Source organism: Dermacentor silvarum, chromosome 4, assembly GCF_013339745.2.
Source record: "Dermacentor silvarum isolate Dsil-2018 chromosome 4, BIME_Dsil_1.4, whole genome shotgun sequence".
Classification (NCBI taxonomy): domain Eukaryota; kingdom Metazoa; phylum Arthropoda; class Arachnida; order Ixodida; family Ixodidae; genus Dermacentor; species Dermacentor silvarum.
In genome coordinates, this window is record NC_051157.2 from 134,977,079 (window position 1) to 134,995,131 (window position 18,053).

The 18,053-nt window shown below is 46.4% G+C and overlaps 1 protein-coding gene across 1 annotated transcript in view; it reads right to left on the reverse strand.

Annotated features, from left to right (window-relative positions):
• Positions 1 to 18,053, reverse strand: part of LOC119448917 (MAM and LDL-receptor class A domain-containing protein 1-like) — a 265,378-nt gene that overhangs the window by 104,735 nt on the left and 142,590 nt on the right. Inside the window, exons 18-21 of the mRNA XM_049666561.1 lie at positions 13,013 to 13,126; positions 12,181 to 12,397; positions 4,333 to 4,497; positions 1,436 to 1,660 (exon numbers count right to left, since the gene is read on the reverse strand). Coding sequence (XP_049522518.1) covers positions 1,436 to 1,660; positions 4,333 to 4,497; positions 12,181 to 12,397; positions 13,013 to 13,126 — 721 coding nt within the window. The remainder of the gene's footprint in view (positions 1 to 1,435; positions 1,661 to 4,332; positions 4,498 to 12,180; positions 12,398 to 13,012; positions 13,127 to 18,053) is intronic.

Genomic DNA, 18,053 nt, shown 5'->3' on the forward strand with positions numbered 1-18,053 from the left:
GGCAAACCCATTGACCACGTGGGAAGTGATGGACTTGTGGCGAAATAGCGAACTGCTTTCGCTACATTCCAAACAATCGTTACATCTGCCACCGGAGGTGGGTAAGGTAAACTTGAAACAAAATTCTGCTATTCTGCTTAAAACAAAATTCTACTATTTATCTCGGAAGCAGTATTTAAGGTTCAGCTAGAAAGGAAGGCGCCGCAGGAGTAAGCAGAAATTGGCACGATAGGCGTGCGATCGTTGTAGCCGCCGCTCAGAAAACTGGGATGAAGAGGAAATCAGAAGCATGACACGCAGGCAACCACAGCATGTCTGTGCTCTCACTTCGTGAGGTGCGCTTTCTCACAGGTAATAACCATTGTGGACAAGCGTTTCACTGGTCTTTCCGGGCTGCTTTTGTAAATAAGCTAAGCGCTAACAAGGTGACTAATATTTATACTGTAACATTTGTTTTTCAATAGAATTGAAAGGAGGTGAGAAATCATAGGAATCAGCAGCAATACAGCTTTTAGAGCATGGTAGAAGTAGTAACATAGGTATTTGACGTAGCACTTGAACAATGGCGGACCTAAAAGCGCTGTGATCTGAGTTTCTTGTGCATGAAATGTCATACAAGCTACACTCATTTATCCTGGAAAAAACTTTTCAAATGCCTTCCACTGAGTGAAATTGGGACAAGCCAAAATGGTAATTTCAAATAAATTCACAGGCCACCAACTGCTACTGTAGCAGTAGGGAGAGCACCGCTTTAACGCCCAACTTAAATCCAGGGTCTACTAGGTACTGTCTGTTTCGTGGGGTGCCGTCTCTAATAGATATGCACCAGCCACGTAAGACATGTGCAAGAGTTGTTCATAAAGCCACAATGCATCAGAAAGAAGGGTATCTTGAACTTTAGTTTCATCACGTGCGTTTCCTGGGTAGACCCACCTGGGCAAATTAACTACGTGCTCGGCACAGCCTATCTTTACAGTTTGCGGACTTCTCATCATGCCATCGGGTGTGTCGGGTGTGTTGTGAGCCTTCGTACAAGCTTTAGTAACACACGCTCTGATGTTGAACTTAGCGTATACATAATTACGATGTGGCCTGTTAAGCATCTCATTTCACCAAACTCAGCCTGGGCGCAGTTCCCGGTAATGACTTACGCAGGGTAGGCCGACTTCACTGTGCTGATCGCCTCAAATGAGCTTCTACGCAGTAGGACAAAGAATCTTCAGCACTACACTAAAATTATGGCATTGTGTGAGGTTAAAAAATGTATGCACTGTCAAAGAAAACACACTTCATCCACAGAAGATATACCGTAGAACTGTGCACTGCTTTAGTGGCACGAATCTGTAATGTCTACAAAGAGCTAAAACCACACCAGAGCGAAAATGGGTAGTCGCGAGAAAAACGCTAACGCAGACAAAGATATACGATACACTACCTAGCAACGACCTCGTTACTTCGATTTTCCGTATGGCAATCGTTCCATTCGTGCCATCGCCACGGGTCACCTGTACCACGACCTGGCAGCTTGTGCCCGGCCTAAGCTTCGCGTCCAAATCCGTCCATTCCTCCACTTCTGCCAAGTGGAGAGAGTGCTGCACTTCACTCTTGTCTGACACATCATCCTTGTAGCAGAAAACGGTGAGATTCGCCGTCGTAATATCTGCGTGCGTTAAAAAATGAAAAAAAAAAAAAAGATGCATGCTTTCTTCAGAAACCTCACTATTGCTTTCAAACAAAAGTCAGCGCTAACACAAGGGATGTACAACACGACAATCCAATTAGCCCAATTTGCGGTCCTAGCTTTCGTGTTACGTCATTACTGCCCTTGTTTTACCTGAGAGGCACACTTTTTCTAAATTATATAAAGTTGTTTTTCACGTAACCAATATGAGCTGAAAACCAGCGCTCTTTTACCACCTGCCTGTGCTTTAGTTTCTTTCCATCAAAACAAAGAGTTACTAACGTGTCCAATCTTCAACACTTAACCTGCCTCGGAGGCTCACTGGATGTCGCGTTTCAATGAAGAGTGCGAGCCCCACGACTTCAAGAACAGCCATCGCGACGGGATTTACACTGGGACTAAATTTGCGAAGCGGTCGCCTACTTTGATCCATTAAGCGTATTTTGAACTACTTTGAGGGTGCTCAAATTCAATACAGGGGCGCTATAACGTAAAATCATTCCAAATTGTTTTGATTTCAAACTCCTGACGTCAAATTTACGTAACCACCGACGTAAGCATTGGGCGGTGACCCGCAGCGTTGTCTGAACAACCCCATCAAACACTCTCCTCGTTTATAGGAGGTCACCTTTGTTCTCTTTCAAAACCAATAACATTGTCTACACTCGGTGGCTTTTCTTATCTAATTGGCTGACAAGAGGCGAGGAGCACGCTCTAGTGGAGAGGGTTTCGACGGGGCCGAGCCAGCACAGTGAAAATAGATAACCGCATGAAGAAGGTGGTGCCGGCTTCTCCGATTGGTCCGCTTCCCCTTACTTAGCTTGTGGTGGCTGGTCGAAAATCGCGGTGGCGTGCAGGATAATAATGCCGCTAAAACGGATCCTCAGAAAGGAAGAGTTGGCAGAGCGATGTCGTGTGCATGCCGAAAGCGCTCGACAACGTTTTACTGCCACGCAAAAAGGTTTATCATGCGCAAATAAATACGTGCTCACCGGCAGGTGCGAGTAGCGAGGGCCTGAGCGATCGGCGGGCAGCCATATTCTATTGCTTTCGGAACGGGGAAGTCTGTGGCTATTCAGAAAAATTTTCAAGTTTTGTTCGCCATATTAATTCATTTTTTTCGCGTACACATCACTTTGACGTGGTGAGTTTTCGCGGTTTTGTGAGGTCGCGTGACAGACAGGCCAAGTGGGCGTAGCCAGAAAACATTGCACCAATAGCAGAGGGCTAATGGTGAAAAGTCGTCGAATCAGGAATGATTATTTTTCTTTTACGCGGTTTAATCATGCATAATCAGTGTGTATACGTTATATCAGATAGGGAGCTATCTCGGTGTTCGTGACGTAGCGTGACAGACAGGCGAAGTTGGGAGTGGCCCGAAATTGTTTTGACCAATCGCAGAGGCTGATTGCAGAAATTGGAATCAAAGCAGTTTGGAATCACTTTATGTTATAGCGCCCCAGAGCCACATTCCTAAAGCGGATATCAGGGCACGTCCCCTGCTTTTCAGCGACAATTATTCAGCAAGAAGAAATGTCTTTTGGAAGCGTCAAAGTGTTTATTCTATAAAAAAAACATTTTACATTCATTTCTCATTTCAGCGGTAAGATGTCAATCTAAAGCAAAAATTTTTAAATATCGGCAGAACCCATCTTACAGTGAGTGTCTTCAGTAATCCGCTCAGCATTGAATAAATGGAGTGATACAGGGGTATACAAGGTCACCATTGAAACGAGCGGGGCTATTCTTTCGCGCTTCCCTAAGAACTGGCGACATCAAGTGCCGCCGCCGCGACGCCGTGCGTGTGGCAGTGAGATACATAGCGCGCCGGTTCGTACAGACGCTTAGAAACGCGTCATGCGGCCACCAGGACTCGTGCTTATTTATGGACACACTGCGCCCTCTAGTTGCACTGCCGAGAAGTCCACGCGTCGCCTCCGAGACGAGAAACGTGTCGTGCCGGTGTCTGGGAACGCTCAGAAGTGGCGCACAACCAGCGGCACATATTCGGTTACAATTATTTATCGAGAGTGCATTCATGTAATACATTAAGATACCGGTACGACGCTTAATAAATGGACATTATTGAGTTTGTATATATATATATATATATATATATATATATTCATTTGCCTCTGATTCTTAGTATTATTTACCCTGCAGTCACTGGAGAAACTCCACCACCGTGCTAAATAAAACTTTCCGTGTTGTATACAGCACAGCTTTACACCTGAACACATTACGAACTCGAGCAAAGGTGTGAGACTTACCTTTCACTTTAACCGTCACTATTAAATTCTTAGCTTTGGTGCAGTGACAACTGCGTCGTATTCAGCCACCATTTTATGACAATACGGAACAAGCGGTAAACAGCGTAAAGAGCACAGAAGCACTTTTTTTGTTGCTTTTATTCATTTCCACACATTATGGGACCTTTCACCATAGGTGAAAGGAGATGCTGAGACAATTGAACGCCACTTAATTCCTTGGTTTACATGTTTACGACTATTCTTTGTGCTGAACTCGCGGCTCACGGACCTGGAAAATCTGTCAACCTTCGCACAAAAGGAAATATAGGGCTGCATGCAATGCAGTTTTGCGGACAGCAATCTTTACCACCTGAAGAATCCAGAAATATAAAATTGAGTTACCTGATCCGTGTCTAAAGTAGTCAATTGTTAATGTGGTCTCATGGTCATCGGTGTTGAAAACCGGACTCAGAAGAATCACTGACTTCGAGGACTTCGACTTGCCAGCGGTGCCTTTCCCCGATGTTGCTGTTGTCAAATCCAGGTAGGCGAAGGAAGCAGAGCCATCTGGGTAATCAGAAAACCCACGTTTCGCTTTTCACTGGCTTGAGATTGGTACCCTTGTGTTCTCAATTAACCAGTTTAATATATTTGTGAAGCTGTTAAGCTGCTTGAGGGAACCAGAAAAGTACAAGTGCGCGGTATAATTTATCAGATCTTCGCTCATCACATGCCGTTGCTTCGGATAAACTCCTCAAGGTAGGTACGGTCCATCCCATAGGTAAACCCTTTAGTGACTACACAAATAGCGCCTGTTGAAGTCGCAGGCATGTGCGCTCTACGCAGAGCTGTTCGGTAATAATAAAGTTAACAAGATAAGCAACAGCAATCTAACCAAATTGAAGCATTATAGCGGTGTATTCAGAAATGCCAACGAGACGAAGTCTTTGTCTGACTGGTGACTGACATCAACTACGGACCTTTGCAAATTCATCAAGTGATCCTGCATATGAATAGCACTTCAGCCGCGTTCTAGGACATGTAAACAAAAAATAAAATAAATTATGTGGTTTTACGTGCCAAAACCACGATCTGATTATGAGGCACGCCGTAGTGGGGGACTCCGGTAATTTGTACCACCTTCGGTTCTTTAACGTGCACCTAAATCTAAGTACACGGGTGTTTTCGCATTTCACCCCCACCGAAATGCGGCCGCCGTGGCCGGGAATCGATCCCACGACCTCGTGCTCAGCAGCCCAACACCATAGGCACTGAGCAACAACGGCGGGTTAGGACATGTAAAAAGGTTGTTCTGTACTCACATTAAAACGCAGAAAAAACAATAAATAGTACGGCAACAAACGCTGCGCTCACGACTGAAATTACTAACAAATTGCACTGTTAATTTAATATTTCACGAAGGCCTGACAAAGCCAACGCGAAATTTATTTCAGGTCAAGCCCATGTTTCTTGTAAAAACCCGTCGCGGTCTGTCGACCTTTAGGCCGCAGCTCTTACTAAGGCTGGAACCGCATGGCGCGATTGAAGCGCGGCGCAGGGACGTGGGCGCCGTTTCGACGAACGCGCCCAAGGAAATCGGGTGGCCGCGTGCTGCTCTTGGGAGTGCAAAGTGCCTAGGTGCAGAAGTGCAGCCCGAGTGCAGCCCTGAACGCCACTTGATGTGTTTCCCTCCGCGCATCTCGGCGGAACAGCCCGGCTGTACAGTCGCAATCTTTTTTGATGGTGAACAGGGGAACGCGTGGCTACAGTAGCGTGGCATTCTGAGCTCACAGCGCGCTTCAGCGGCGGCAACGAGAAGCATTGCTCATGCGCAGGTGTGTCCGGCGTGCGCAAATTCTCCCGCCGCACGCATTGCGTGACGTCTGCTGCGCGCGTACTGGAATAAGAAGGCCGTACGGTTTGGGATTGGTGACGATGTTGAACTTCTCATTATGTTCCCCACGATGCATCAATAAACTTGAAAATATATGTAATGTTTTGTGGGCGTTCTCAAGATCATTGTTGGTCTGTAGCCAGGCCACGCATGCTCATGACACTTGTGGGCGTATTTAAAAAAGCGGCTTCCGTCTTTGAGGAGCGTATATATATTCTTGCACATTACCGCATTTGTCAGAGCAGCAACTGAATTTCAGCATGGCCTGCGTTCCCGAAGAAGAGAGGTGGAAAATCGTACAACACTCGCTCAAGGGATATTCACAGCGCTCCATCGGTGCTCTCGTGCACAGGCCGCTAAAGACCGTCAGCAGGATATGCAGGCATTCAGCAAGGAAGGCCGACTCTGTGATGCCCCACACAGGCGTCGACCAAAGGCAACGACGCAGGATGAAGACGCGCTTATGGTAGCTGCTGTCGTCGAGTACCCGTTCCACTCCGCGAGGCAAGTGCGGGAGCAGCTAGAAATGACGCTTGCCTTGCTACGGTCCGGCAACGCCTCCGAAGTGCTGGACTGCGAAATTCTGTACCTCCACAAAAGCCAGTCGTCACTGCTTCGAACAAGAAGTCACATCTCCAGTTTGCCGAAGCACACGCCTCATGGATGGCAGATGCCTGGGGCAAAGTGATCTTCTTGGATGAGTCGACTTTTACAAGTCGCCAAGACCAACGGATGTGAGTTTGGCGAACCAGAGGCACACGGTAAGAAACTATTCCTTAATGCACGCTTTCTTTTGCGAAGGATGGTCAAAAAATACGACTTGCATGCAGTTACGAGCCAGCCAATGTGCAGGGAGTCGCCGCGAGTGGCCGACACTGCGTGAAAGTGTGGAGCGCGGTGTAAAGATATGGTCTCGGGCCTCTGCATCGCATAGAAGGTGCCCTTACATCGCAGCGATACTGCACAGAAACTTTGGACAATGTGTTGCTGCCCTACGCCCACAGCGTCTTTCCCGATGCCGAATTTATGTTTCAACATGACCTTTCGCCAGTTCACACGGCAAAATTTGTCAAGTTCCATATAGAACATCGCACAATCATCACGCTTTCCTGGCCGGCCAAAGGCGCTGACATGAACATCTGCGAAAATATATGGGGGTACATCAAAGCAGCCATGGTGCGAAAACCTGTCCGCCGGACGACTGGGGACGAGCTGTGGGCAGCCGTTCGACAAGAATGGGAGGACCTTCGAGCGCATCATGACTTTGTGCCAGCGCTGTACGCGTCACTGCCTTCTAGGGTGGCAGCAGTCATTTCCGCAAAGGGTTGTATGACAAAATACTAACATCATCAAAGAGAAAAGTTATTCCCGCTTACTAATACTACTTCTAAACGGATCAATCTTTTGTTGAACTTGCACCAAATAAAAGTTCGGATGTTTGTGTTCCCTTGTCTGTTCGTTGTACTATAAGAACACAGCATAAGGAAAACTAAACAAAGTGGAAAGTTGAAGTAATTACAATAACGCCAAGCATAAGAAGCACAACGTTCTGAATTAAACGCATCAAAATCGTGGTTTCTGTCATAATTTGGTTTCTATTGAGGGGAAAAAACTGCTAGCAGACGACACACGTACGCTACGAGGACGTAATGCGCACGAAAGGAGCCTACCCTCCCCGAGCATGCGCGCAGATATTGTGGCTGCCGTCTGACGGCGCTGGTGATATAGAAAGCCACGCGCTCCTGTGTTAACCCTCAAAAAGATTGCGACTGTACATCCGGCAAACGCGGCGCGGCCGCCACGTACCAACCGTACTCATGTGGGTTGTGACGCGTCAATGTCAGTGGTGGGGCGGACGATTGTTGCGCGTGGCGCTTTCGGCGAGCGAAAAAATTCACCGCATATCCACGAAGTGAATGATTATGAGTGGGCGAAGCACCGGGGGATCATTCGGGTAACCGTAAATATATATGTAACAAAACTGCACTTAGTAGCTGCGCTTCTTTATTCTCTTCCCATCCCCTGCCCCTTGTCTTGTTTCAACTTCTTCTATTTGCAGGGCGCCATAAGATTGATTCATTCCCCCCAGCATTGTTTGCATCCATCCTGAGATGATACTTGAATATATTTCCAATAGCAGCGGATTCCATGGTGTCATTGGGGCCAATGTACCACATGGTCTTTAAGTGTCCTTGTTGACTTGCCATCTTCATCACACGAAATGGCCCGTTATAGGACGCGTTCAGGCTTTGCCCTCTGTCACAGACCTCGTGAACGAGGCGCAGACGCCGGACTAAATTCCAAAGCCGACTTATCAGCTTCCGAAAATAATCCCATGAAAGCAAGGACAATTATGAATGGGCCCTCTGGTGCGCCAGCGAACGCCGGTTGCTGTCCAAAGACCGAGTCAGAGCCCAGAGTTGTCAGAACACAACAAAATATATTCTTCACACAAGGCAGTTACACACACACTTGCACACTTAGGCTAGACACAACACAATACAAATGAGAAGGGTATTAACAAACACAAGAAAAGAATTCACGACAAGCACTAAGAGTCCAACACGTAACGTACAAAATGAAAAGGAACACTAAGTGTCCAATCGTATTCACCGTGCTGATCTTGTCAGACGATCTCGGCGTGGCTCGGGGCAAATCTCGAAGAAAGAACTTCTTCCGGAAATGCAGACGCTCGATGAACTCGTCGACTAGCTTGCCGGGGAATCCCCTTCTTCCGCAGACGCTCGGTCTTCACGTTACATCACTTCACCGGTGCGGACTGAACTCTCGAACTCCTGGATTCCTGGATTCCACTAAACGATTCTCGCACGGCGGTTATATAGCTTCCACAGGCGTTCTCGAACATTCTTATGGGTGTCGTGATCTCGTAGCATGGCCCAAGCTTGGGAACCTTCGAGGCTTTTCTCGTTTCTTCGGCCGCTGCTGTCGGAGCATTCTCGAGGGGGGGTGATGACTCATCCTGTTGGTGTATGCTCACGCGGTAGTAATGTCTGTCGACTCGCCGGGTGAGGAGGTGTCTCGGCGCGCGCGTGTTCTCCCTCTCTGGTTAACGTCGCTTCGTCGCGTTTATTCCAGACCACCGTGTTCCAGACGTTTCGGCGCCGTTGTTGGCGTTGTTGCTTGAGGCGTATGCGCTCTGCCCCTCTGTTGAAGTTGCCGCGGGGCCGGCGTGTTCTTTCGCTGGCTTGCGCGACACTCGGCGCGCGCTTGGATTACGCGCTCTTTTGTGACACCCTCTTTTTACCAGCACGAAGTCAGCGACGTCGAGTGTTGGCAACGTTGTATTTTGCCTCTTGTCGAAGTTTCTCTTTATTCTTTCACGATACCTTGATGTACTATCTTCAGTTCTGGCTGCTTCTGTGAGCTTTATGTTCTTGTGAATGCCAAGGCTGAAATCCGAGGCAGATAAGGTGGTTTTCCAGTTGCAACGAATAGAGGAGTGCATCCCAGGCCGGTTGTATACGAGCGGTTGTGGTGAGCTACTGCCGCTTCCAGAGAGCATTTACAACCATCAAGGAATGAAGGATACATGCTAGTGTATTGTTTAATGTCTCTGATAGCCCTTTCAGCTAGCCCATTTGCTGCGGGATGATAGGGTGCAGTGAAGCGTAACTTAATGTTACGTTTTTCAGCCCATTCCTGTAGCCGACGGCTTCGGAAGGAAGGTCCATTGTCGGAGACAATTACTTTTGTATTGTCAAACATTTTCCGGTTGAAAAAAGAAAGTACGCTCTTGGCATCTTCTTTACCAAGTCTTGCGGCAATCATCCTGGCGCACTCATCGATACAAAACAGGAAGGCTTGTGTCTACTTGACTCCTTCAGACTTTTTTCGTTTTGCGAAGTCTAGATGAATAACCTCAAATGGTGTGGTAGAATATTGTATATAACCATTTTTTGCGTTGGTTGCTGAAATTTTACTTTGTTAATCTGGCATTCATGACATCATAGTACATATTCTTTTGTTTCTTGCTTCATACGAGGCCATGAGAACCATTTTGTCCATTTCATGTAGGTTCTCCAAAAGCCATCATGGCCTCCTGATTCGGGGCTATCATGATACAGTTCCAATATTTTTGGAACCAATGATGTAGGAACTGCAACTCGTCCATTTTTAGTGCGTTGCAAAATCTCGGTTCATTCCCATATCTTTGCAACATTTGCCTCTTCATGACTGTCGGGAAGCATAATGGCTAATCGCGACATTGCATCTGCATCCTTCATAGAAGCTCCCGGGCGATGAGCTACTTAAAAATCAAACTGCTGAAGTTCACCACCCAACGGGCTATCTTTCCCTTCAGTTCGGCCATCTTCAATATGTACGTTACTGCTTCGTGATCTGTGCATAGCTTGAACTTTGCGCCTCCCAAATATGAACGGAAGTAGCGGATGGCTTTTAAAACGGCGAGAGCTTCTTTTTCTGTTGTGGTATAGTTCAATTCAGTTTTGTTGAATGTGTAGCTGTAGTACCCAATTACACGGAGCTGTTGGTTTGGTGGTCGTGGTGAGTGTCTCTGATATAAGACTGCTCCCGTTCCATAGTGCGAAGCATAGGTGATTCAATTCGAAGGGCAGCGCAAAGTCTGGTAAGCCCAAGATAGGATCAGAAGAAATTATTCGGACCAGTTCTCGGTAAGCGTCATCACATTCTTCTGTCCAATAAAAGGGCACATCCTTCTGCGTCAATCTTGTCAGGCAGCGACTTTTCAGAGCATATTCTTGAATGAACGCTCTTAAATGGCCTGCCAAGCCTAGAAACACACGAAGTGAGTGCACATTGTACGGCTTTGCTAGTTTTTCGATGCGATCTACCGATTATTCTTTCGTGTTCTTCGTTTTTCCGTCCATACCTCTACCAATAAATGTCACCTTAGTTTTGAAGAACTCGCTTTTATTGAAATTAACTTTTAGCTTAGCATCAGATAATGCTGCCAGAATATGAGCCAGGTGTTCTTCATGCAACATTTCACTTTTGGAGTATATGATAATGTCGTCTACGTAAACATTGCAGAAGAGTCAAATATAGGGATTCAAAACTGTGTTCATCTTTTGAAACCAACTAGGTGAGTTTTTTCATCCAAAAGGAAGGCGATTGTATTCGTATATGCCAAATGAAATCGTAAATGCGGTGTATGGCTTGGTGTCTTCTTGTAGTGGCACCTGCCAGAAGCCCTTACAGAGGTCTATGCGAGAAAAGCAGGTGCAGCCTCCGGTTTCATCGATGATGTCGTCTATCCTGTCGGCTGCGTCAAAATATGTAATAAAACTGCACTTAATAGCTGCGCAACACAGACCCCGTTTTGTTCTATATCACACTTCTTTATTCTCTTCCCATCCCCTGCCCCTTGTCTTGTTTCAACTTCTTCTATTTGCTAGCCGCCATAGGATTGCTTCAATATATACTGTACACGTGTACAGTGTACAGTATATATTGCGCTTATATAGCCCTTGTGCACCGCAGCACCCCTAGCAGAACCAGAGGTACTGACAACGGATTTCGACGAGGGACAAGGCTCGGCCCTAAGGTGCTTCGGCCCTAAAACGTGCCATGCGGTTCCAGCTTTACGCTTTCGTTCCTGCGGTGGGCGTCGGCGTTGTCCCTCGTCAGAGCGAACAAGCATAGCGATGGACGAAAGCGCGAACGCGGAGTGCGGATGAAAGAGGGCGAGAGCGAAGAGAGCACGAGAAGGAAAGCGGAGGAGGAGAGTACGACGAGAGGGTGAGGAGGAAAGCGGAGTGCCGGCGGTGACCAGACATGCGGCGAGCGTGTGAAAAGGAGGAGGAAGAGAAAGGCAGAAGGCAAGCGCATGGCGTGGGCTTCGGGCCCACTGCGCTTGCGCCATTTTGCCTGCGCCGCCGCCAATAGAGAATGCGCTCCATACGAGACACGCGTTCTCGTGTTCACGCTGTCTTTCTGAACAATGAGCAACGCAACCGGTGGAAATGCTTCGTCTGCCGCTGCTGCTAAACGAGCTGTCCGAGCAGAGGCTCCGCAACGCCGCCGAGAGCACCCTGTCGTTCAGGAACAAATTCTTTGCCACGATATATCGCCAGTTCAAAACACCTAATCCACTGCGCTCAAAATTCGCATTAGAGAGTATCGTATTCGTCGGTGAATTTTCGTAGCCACATCTGTATATTTTCGAATATTCCGATTTCTGAATTGAATGTCACATTGGCATATTAAGTTCGCGTATCTAAGTGACAACACGTATTATTAAGACTCGGCTAAATGCCCGCCTGGTCACCGTTAATGTGGCCCCCTTTGAACAGACGTTTAATGTTAAATGCCTCAATAAAGGAAATGAGCGTTATTGTTTACGAAAGTTACTGCACCTCCTGATAAAGGTTCCCCTGTGTGACTGTTGGGTCTTGCCAGCCGACCAGTGCCGACGAGCCAGCGGAAGTCCCCTTCATAGTGGCTCACGTATCCGCAGAGGTCATCTGTAAAGACGCACTCGGCAGGGTGGCCGCAGGGCTCCGGTCTCAGCACCACGTCATCGATGCTGACTGAATTTGCATTCCCTTCTGAGAACGTGGCTCGAACCCCAACCTGAGCTCAGGGTGAACACAAAAATGTAATGAAATCAGATGATTATATAGTTTTATCAGAACTATAAAACGCATCTTCTCTCCTTGGGCAACTCAAACCTTCGTTCATCAACTCAACACAACCACTGTCACGGCTTCGTTCCAGCGTCAATGATGTTAAACATTGCATCAAGGAAACTCTGCGTGAGTTAAGAATTTTCATTTTGATAGTGCGGCATGAGATAAGCACAGTAAGAGTAATCTGAAATGTTTATCCATTGCAATGCTTGACAGTTTGATGTTCCTTTTACCAGCATGGTATCAAGGCGGTGCATGTACAAAACTCTACTACGTTTCCAGCAAACAGGCTGCTCATTATTCAGAACTTTCATGTTATCATAACAGCCACAGTACCATACAGTAGTTTGAGTACTAAAAATAAAATGGGCATTTACGAACTCTAGGTGCAAAAAACCGTTGGATATCATACGACAATATCGCACGATATGATGTAGGTGTTTCTGCCCTATCCATACAGCCGTAAAATTGTGAAAATGCTGATAATTCCTGAAAAACAAAAAAACAACACAAGTCCATACTAGTTTGTTATGTTTGCGTTGGCGCTGTGAGATCTCACCTTGAAGGCATTTGCCTGTACGATTTCCACGCGCCCCAGCATCCAATCATTGCCGATTGGTTTCAGCGGCTTCTTCCACACCACTTCACTCTTGCTGTTCGTAATCACTTCAACCTGTGTGCAGGGAAAGACAAGCTCATGATTATTTTTGGCAAAATAAGAACACCTGTACTTCTTATTAAGGCTGTCTATGTTTGTTGGCAGTACGACTCGTTGCACAGAAACGTTTGCTGCCATTCCTGTTGGATCACAACAAGTTGTTAAGAGGGCCATTATTCCAATATTCGATCGTCCGAGCTTCACAAATGCTCTAGACAGGTCGGACTACCACGCCGTGCACCCCATCTTTTAAGGACAGCCATCTCACCTTAATGCTTCGGGCTACCCGGAGAAACTCTGCAGCGAAAATCAATAAATAATCAATAGACAGCGCAGGAAGTGATGTTGCTGAAGGGAAGGCCGACAAGCATGACAGTGTCGCAGTCATCTCGTTCAAGCATCAAGTGCCTCACTGGCTACAAAAAAATTGAGTAGTGCGATAGCCTTTACGTGGTTCTGTTCCGCTCCGCACAAGTTCTTGCTTTTATAAATGATTAGTCCCGGCGTCAAACAAAATGATCCACGATAGATTGAGCACTGAAATGACTCGAAATTGGATTAAGCATCTCGCGGCGCGAAATTATGCATGAAAACAGATGTGTATATAACATTCCATTGGCGTCTGATGTCTGCTTTATAGGTCAGACAGACGGGCGCCTCAACAACCAGTTTTGGAAACATGCAATCGACGTCAGCAGCAGAAAAAGGATATTTTTCTCATTGTACAGCCATTCATGTGGTTGTACACGTGAGTTCAAGCAGACCACGGTAATTTATCACCGCAAGCATGAGCGCAGTCGCATTATCGCTATCGAAAAAAAAAACAGTTTCTCTTAAGGTGCTGGCATCCGCGTTCGGTAATTTTAAATAGTTGTATAGTTTTGTATATTATATTCTTGTCTGTTTTATTCGTATTTTTCTTACTTTGCAATTTTACGAGGCTTTAGTTACGTTACAGAGCCTAATCATTTCTTTTTAATTTGGCCTTCATGGCTCCACTACTTCCTGATAAGTTGCCGGAAATGGATATCACCAGGCAAGTTTATTGATGTATTAAATAACAGCAAAAGCACAGGTGATCGTAGCTTCACAAACCGTGTAGACTAATACTCACACATAAAACGAACCATTGTTCCGGCCGTCTGCACACTGTTACTGAGCATGAAAAGCTTGATTCACCCAAGAGAGAGAAAAAAAAAAGCTGAAAACAAGGAAACACTCACACATACAGGGTGTTTCAGCGAACACTTTCAAAATTTAATTAAGGTTGCCTGTAGCAGAAAGCCTAATTCTAGTTAATGAGCTGGTCTACTCGAAGAGCAGGACATTACTTGCACAAAAATTGAAATGCATATTCGATTAATGAACAAAAATTCACTAATTAAGTTTTGAACTAATTACCTGTAACTAATTGCCCATACTGCAATTTATAAATTGTATTCTTGAAGTTTGCAAGGCGGATCCACTTGAAAAAAATTCTCGGGATGACACCAGTTTCGAGATACTCATCCCTTAACTTTGCGGAGCAATGCATTGGCGTTCCAAGTAATTTCGTGCTTCAATGCATAAATCGACGTTTTCTTAAGAAACTAACTGGAACGCCAATGTATTTCTCCGCAAAGTTCGGGAATTCATATCTCGAAACTGGTGTCATCCCAAGAATTCGTTCCAAGTGGATGCGCCTTGCGAACACAGCTGCAATTGATAAATTGCAATATGTCATTAGGTAATTAGTTAAAATTTTAATTAGTTGTGTTAATTATTCGATTATGCATTTCACTTTATTGCGCAAGTAATGTCCACCTCTTCGAGTAGACCAGCTCATGAACTAGAATTGTGCTATGTGCCACAGGCAACCTTTACGAATTTTTGAAAGTGTTCGCTGAAATACCCTGTATACAAAATCTGAAATTTACAACCTACTTATACGCATAGCGGACACACGTGATGCCTTCTTGATTTTGTGACTGTACTGCTTCCTTTCCTGCTGTGAGAGTGAGTGATAACATGCGTCAGCCAGTAATTGGCAGAAGTGGCCACCACAGCCGGTACGGCATATCCCAGCCTGTCTTGCAAACACATCTTGATTACCGGAGTTTGCCTAGCGTTTTCATCTGGGTATTTGTTAGCGCTTTCTTGCGAGACCAACCAACTCAAGTGCTTTCGAGCATTTCCTCTGAAGCGTAATTGCTTTAGTATAGGTTTCAGAGTTAAAAGGATCATAGGAACACTCTGGAACTTCTTTCCCCCTTCGTCGCTTTCACCTTGGATGTTGCTCAAATCGCCTAAGCATAGACACTCCTGCAGCTAAGAGAAAATGACCACTCATTCGGGAATGTTTTATAAAATTCGGTGGCCAGATCTTGTGCAGCGCATCAAGAATGTGTTGTGCCAGGAGGCCTGAGCTACCCCAGAGACCCATTATGGTACCTTAGTTTCCTTATCAGACTAATAAATGTTTTGTCCTTCTCCTACGAAGCTTGACTCCCACAAATCATTCGCAGTTTTACCCGAAGACGAACCCTCAAAACCAATAGCAAGGTATAACCAAAAAGCCAATGCACGGTATAACGTTTAGCTGAAGGCATATCGGAAATATCGCATGATGAGGGGCCCCACCAACGCGGTTGCAGGCGTCGCGTCTCGGTGGTGCAAGAGATGAGACCGAAGGAAACCTTTTGGTCATCGTCAGTGCGCAACAAAATTATTAGATATATATACCTCGACATTTACTGTCAGTTCCGCTCAAACCAATTATACCCCAAGGTGTCGTTTGCACACAGGTGTTCAGAAGGAACGCTAATGCGTGTGCGCACGGTGCGCACAGCGCGCATGCCAGCACTAACGCTGGCCTGACTCAGTCAGAGGGGAATGAGCGCAGAAAGACGGTGCGTTCCCTCTTCTTTGCCGCTTTTGCAGTCAAACGGACTACGCGTCTGTTGAGACCTTCCAACCCTCTAAGCGCCGGCTGTGCATGTGCGTCGACACTTTGACATGTCCATAACGCAAACAGCAGTGGCGACGGCGCCTATGTGGCTCCAAGCGTCCTCATAATTGCTATCGCAATAAAATATGCCAATTTCGCCTAAATGGCCGATGATTGGTTGTGTCAGAAAGGTGTAGTGTTGTGCTGAAGCTGCTCAGACAGTGTTTTGACAACACGTGGGGGCGACATGTTGGCCTCCTTGTGTCACTGGTTTAAGAATGGGCAAATAATTTGGGAGATCCAATATACCAGAGGTAATAATATTTCCAGAAAAACGAGCTATCATTTTTCAGTCAGCCTAAAATTTACATTAACAGAGCAAAAATTTGGAGTACGCTTAAGCTCCGCCCTTAAAAGTGGAACGCCATAGCATTATTGGACGTTGTTGACGCCGACACCAACATCGTATTTCCGACGACATGGGGCCCGATCAAAACGAATTACAGGCGAAGTCCCAATTTGGCCTGCCTAGGATGCGAGTGCCAACTGGATATCAATAAATGCTGGAAAAGGGGCTTGTGTTTGAATTGCCTAGTAGCAGAAATAGGTCTTCTCGTACATTGAAATTACAATCCGACGCCGATTGGTAAACAATCCGACGGAGAAACCGACGCCGAAAGGTAAAGTCGTACTTTACCATTTTTCTGACAGATTTCACTGTGAGAAATTCAATTTTTGTTCACCAAACCCTTGCACCACGTGGAGGGCCTGAGCGGTCTGGGTGGTTGGGGATGATTTTCCCCGCCACCCGGCGACATCGCACACCGACGCTGGTTGCCGACGCCGGATTTTCTGCGACAGGGGGCCTTAACGCTATCGCGTTAAAAGCAGTTGTACTATGAACAGATTTTACGCTAACGTGTCACTCTTTTAGTCTGGGTCAAGTAGAGGCAATTCCAGCCGTTTCCGAATGCCCGAAACCGCTTGGATATACGGAGAGTGTACTACAACGGCGAACACGTCCCCACCCTAAACAGTAGGAACCAGTATTGTCGAGTCATTCTAGTGTACGAGATGAGACCGAAAGAAAACCGTTAGCGTTTGTATCTTGAAGTGAACTAGCCGTTCCGCTCAGACCACTCAGACAACTGGTATGCGCGCAGTCGCACATCAGGAACGCTATAGTTCTTGCACACAAAACGCTCATGAGCAGTAGGCAGAGCGGGGCCCGGGCTTTGTCGCAAAGCCCATTGGTCGAAGCTTGAGGAGGCGTATACGTGACTTCGTCGTCTTCACAGCCAAACACACTTCGCGTCTCACACATCTCTGAAGACATTGTACTACTCCACATGCAAGCCATGCTCATGCCGTTGAAACAGAGAAAGCGCTACGGTGTGAACGTTCCTGTAATATCCTTACTTCCTATAACAATGAATATTTATGGTGGTGCTCAGAGTAAGAGTAAATTGACGGAAACGTTAAAAAAGAACCACTTAAAATGCTCGGCGCGGTGCCTAGTGCGTGCTTTATCTCTGCGGTTTGAGTTGTATTCGGTGTAAAAGTGAATTTGTTTGCTAGTGGCAGTGGTCATACAATCAAAAAAGTACTTCGTCATTAGCTAAGAAAGTTTCACCTTTAGCTCCAGCTTACCAATTAGTCTCCTATGGCAGTCGTCTGAGTTGCCGCACTCAAACAGGCTGAATCGGCTGAATACACGAAGACAGGGTGGCTACGCTGTGGCTACGTTATTGATGCAGCCAAGTGACCTCGGACAGTGAGGGTCTAGGCAAGAAGAGGCGCGCACTTCTCTCTGATTTGGTGCCGGTCACGTGGCTTTCCCAACTCACTTTCGATTGGCCTTAAAGTAGCCAGGTCAAGTTCCCGCAGTTTCCACTGAGGAGGTTATTCCCGTGCCCCAAGGTGTGTAGAAACCTTTCCCTGCGGTAATGATTCAAGGAGGAAATATTCGCAGTTCTCATCAAGGGTAACCAAATCATCAGTGCTCTGCGCGGGCGC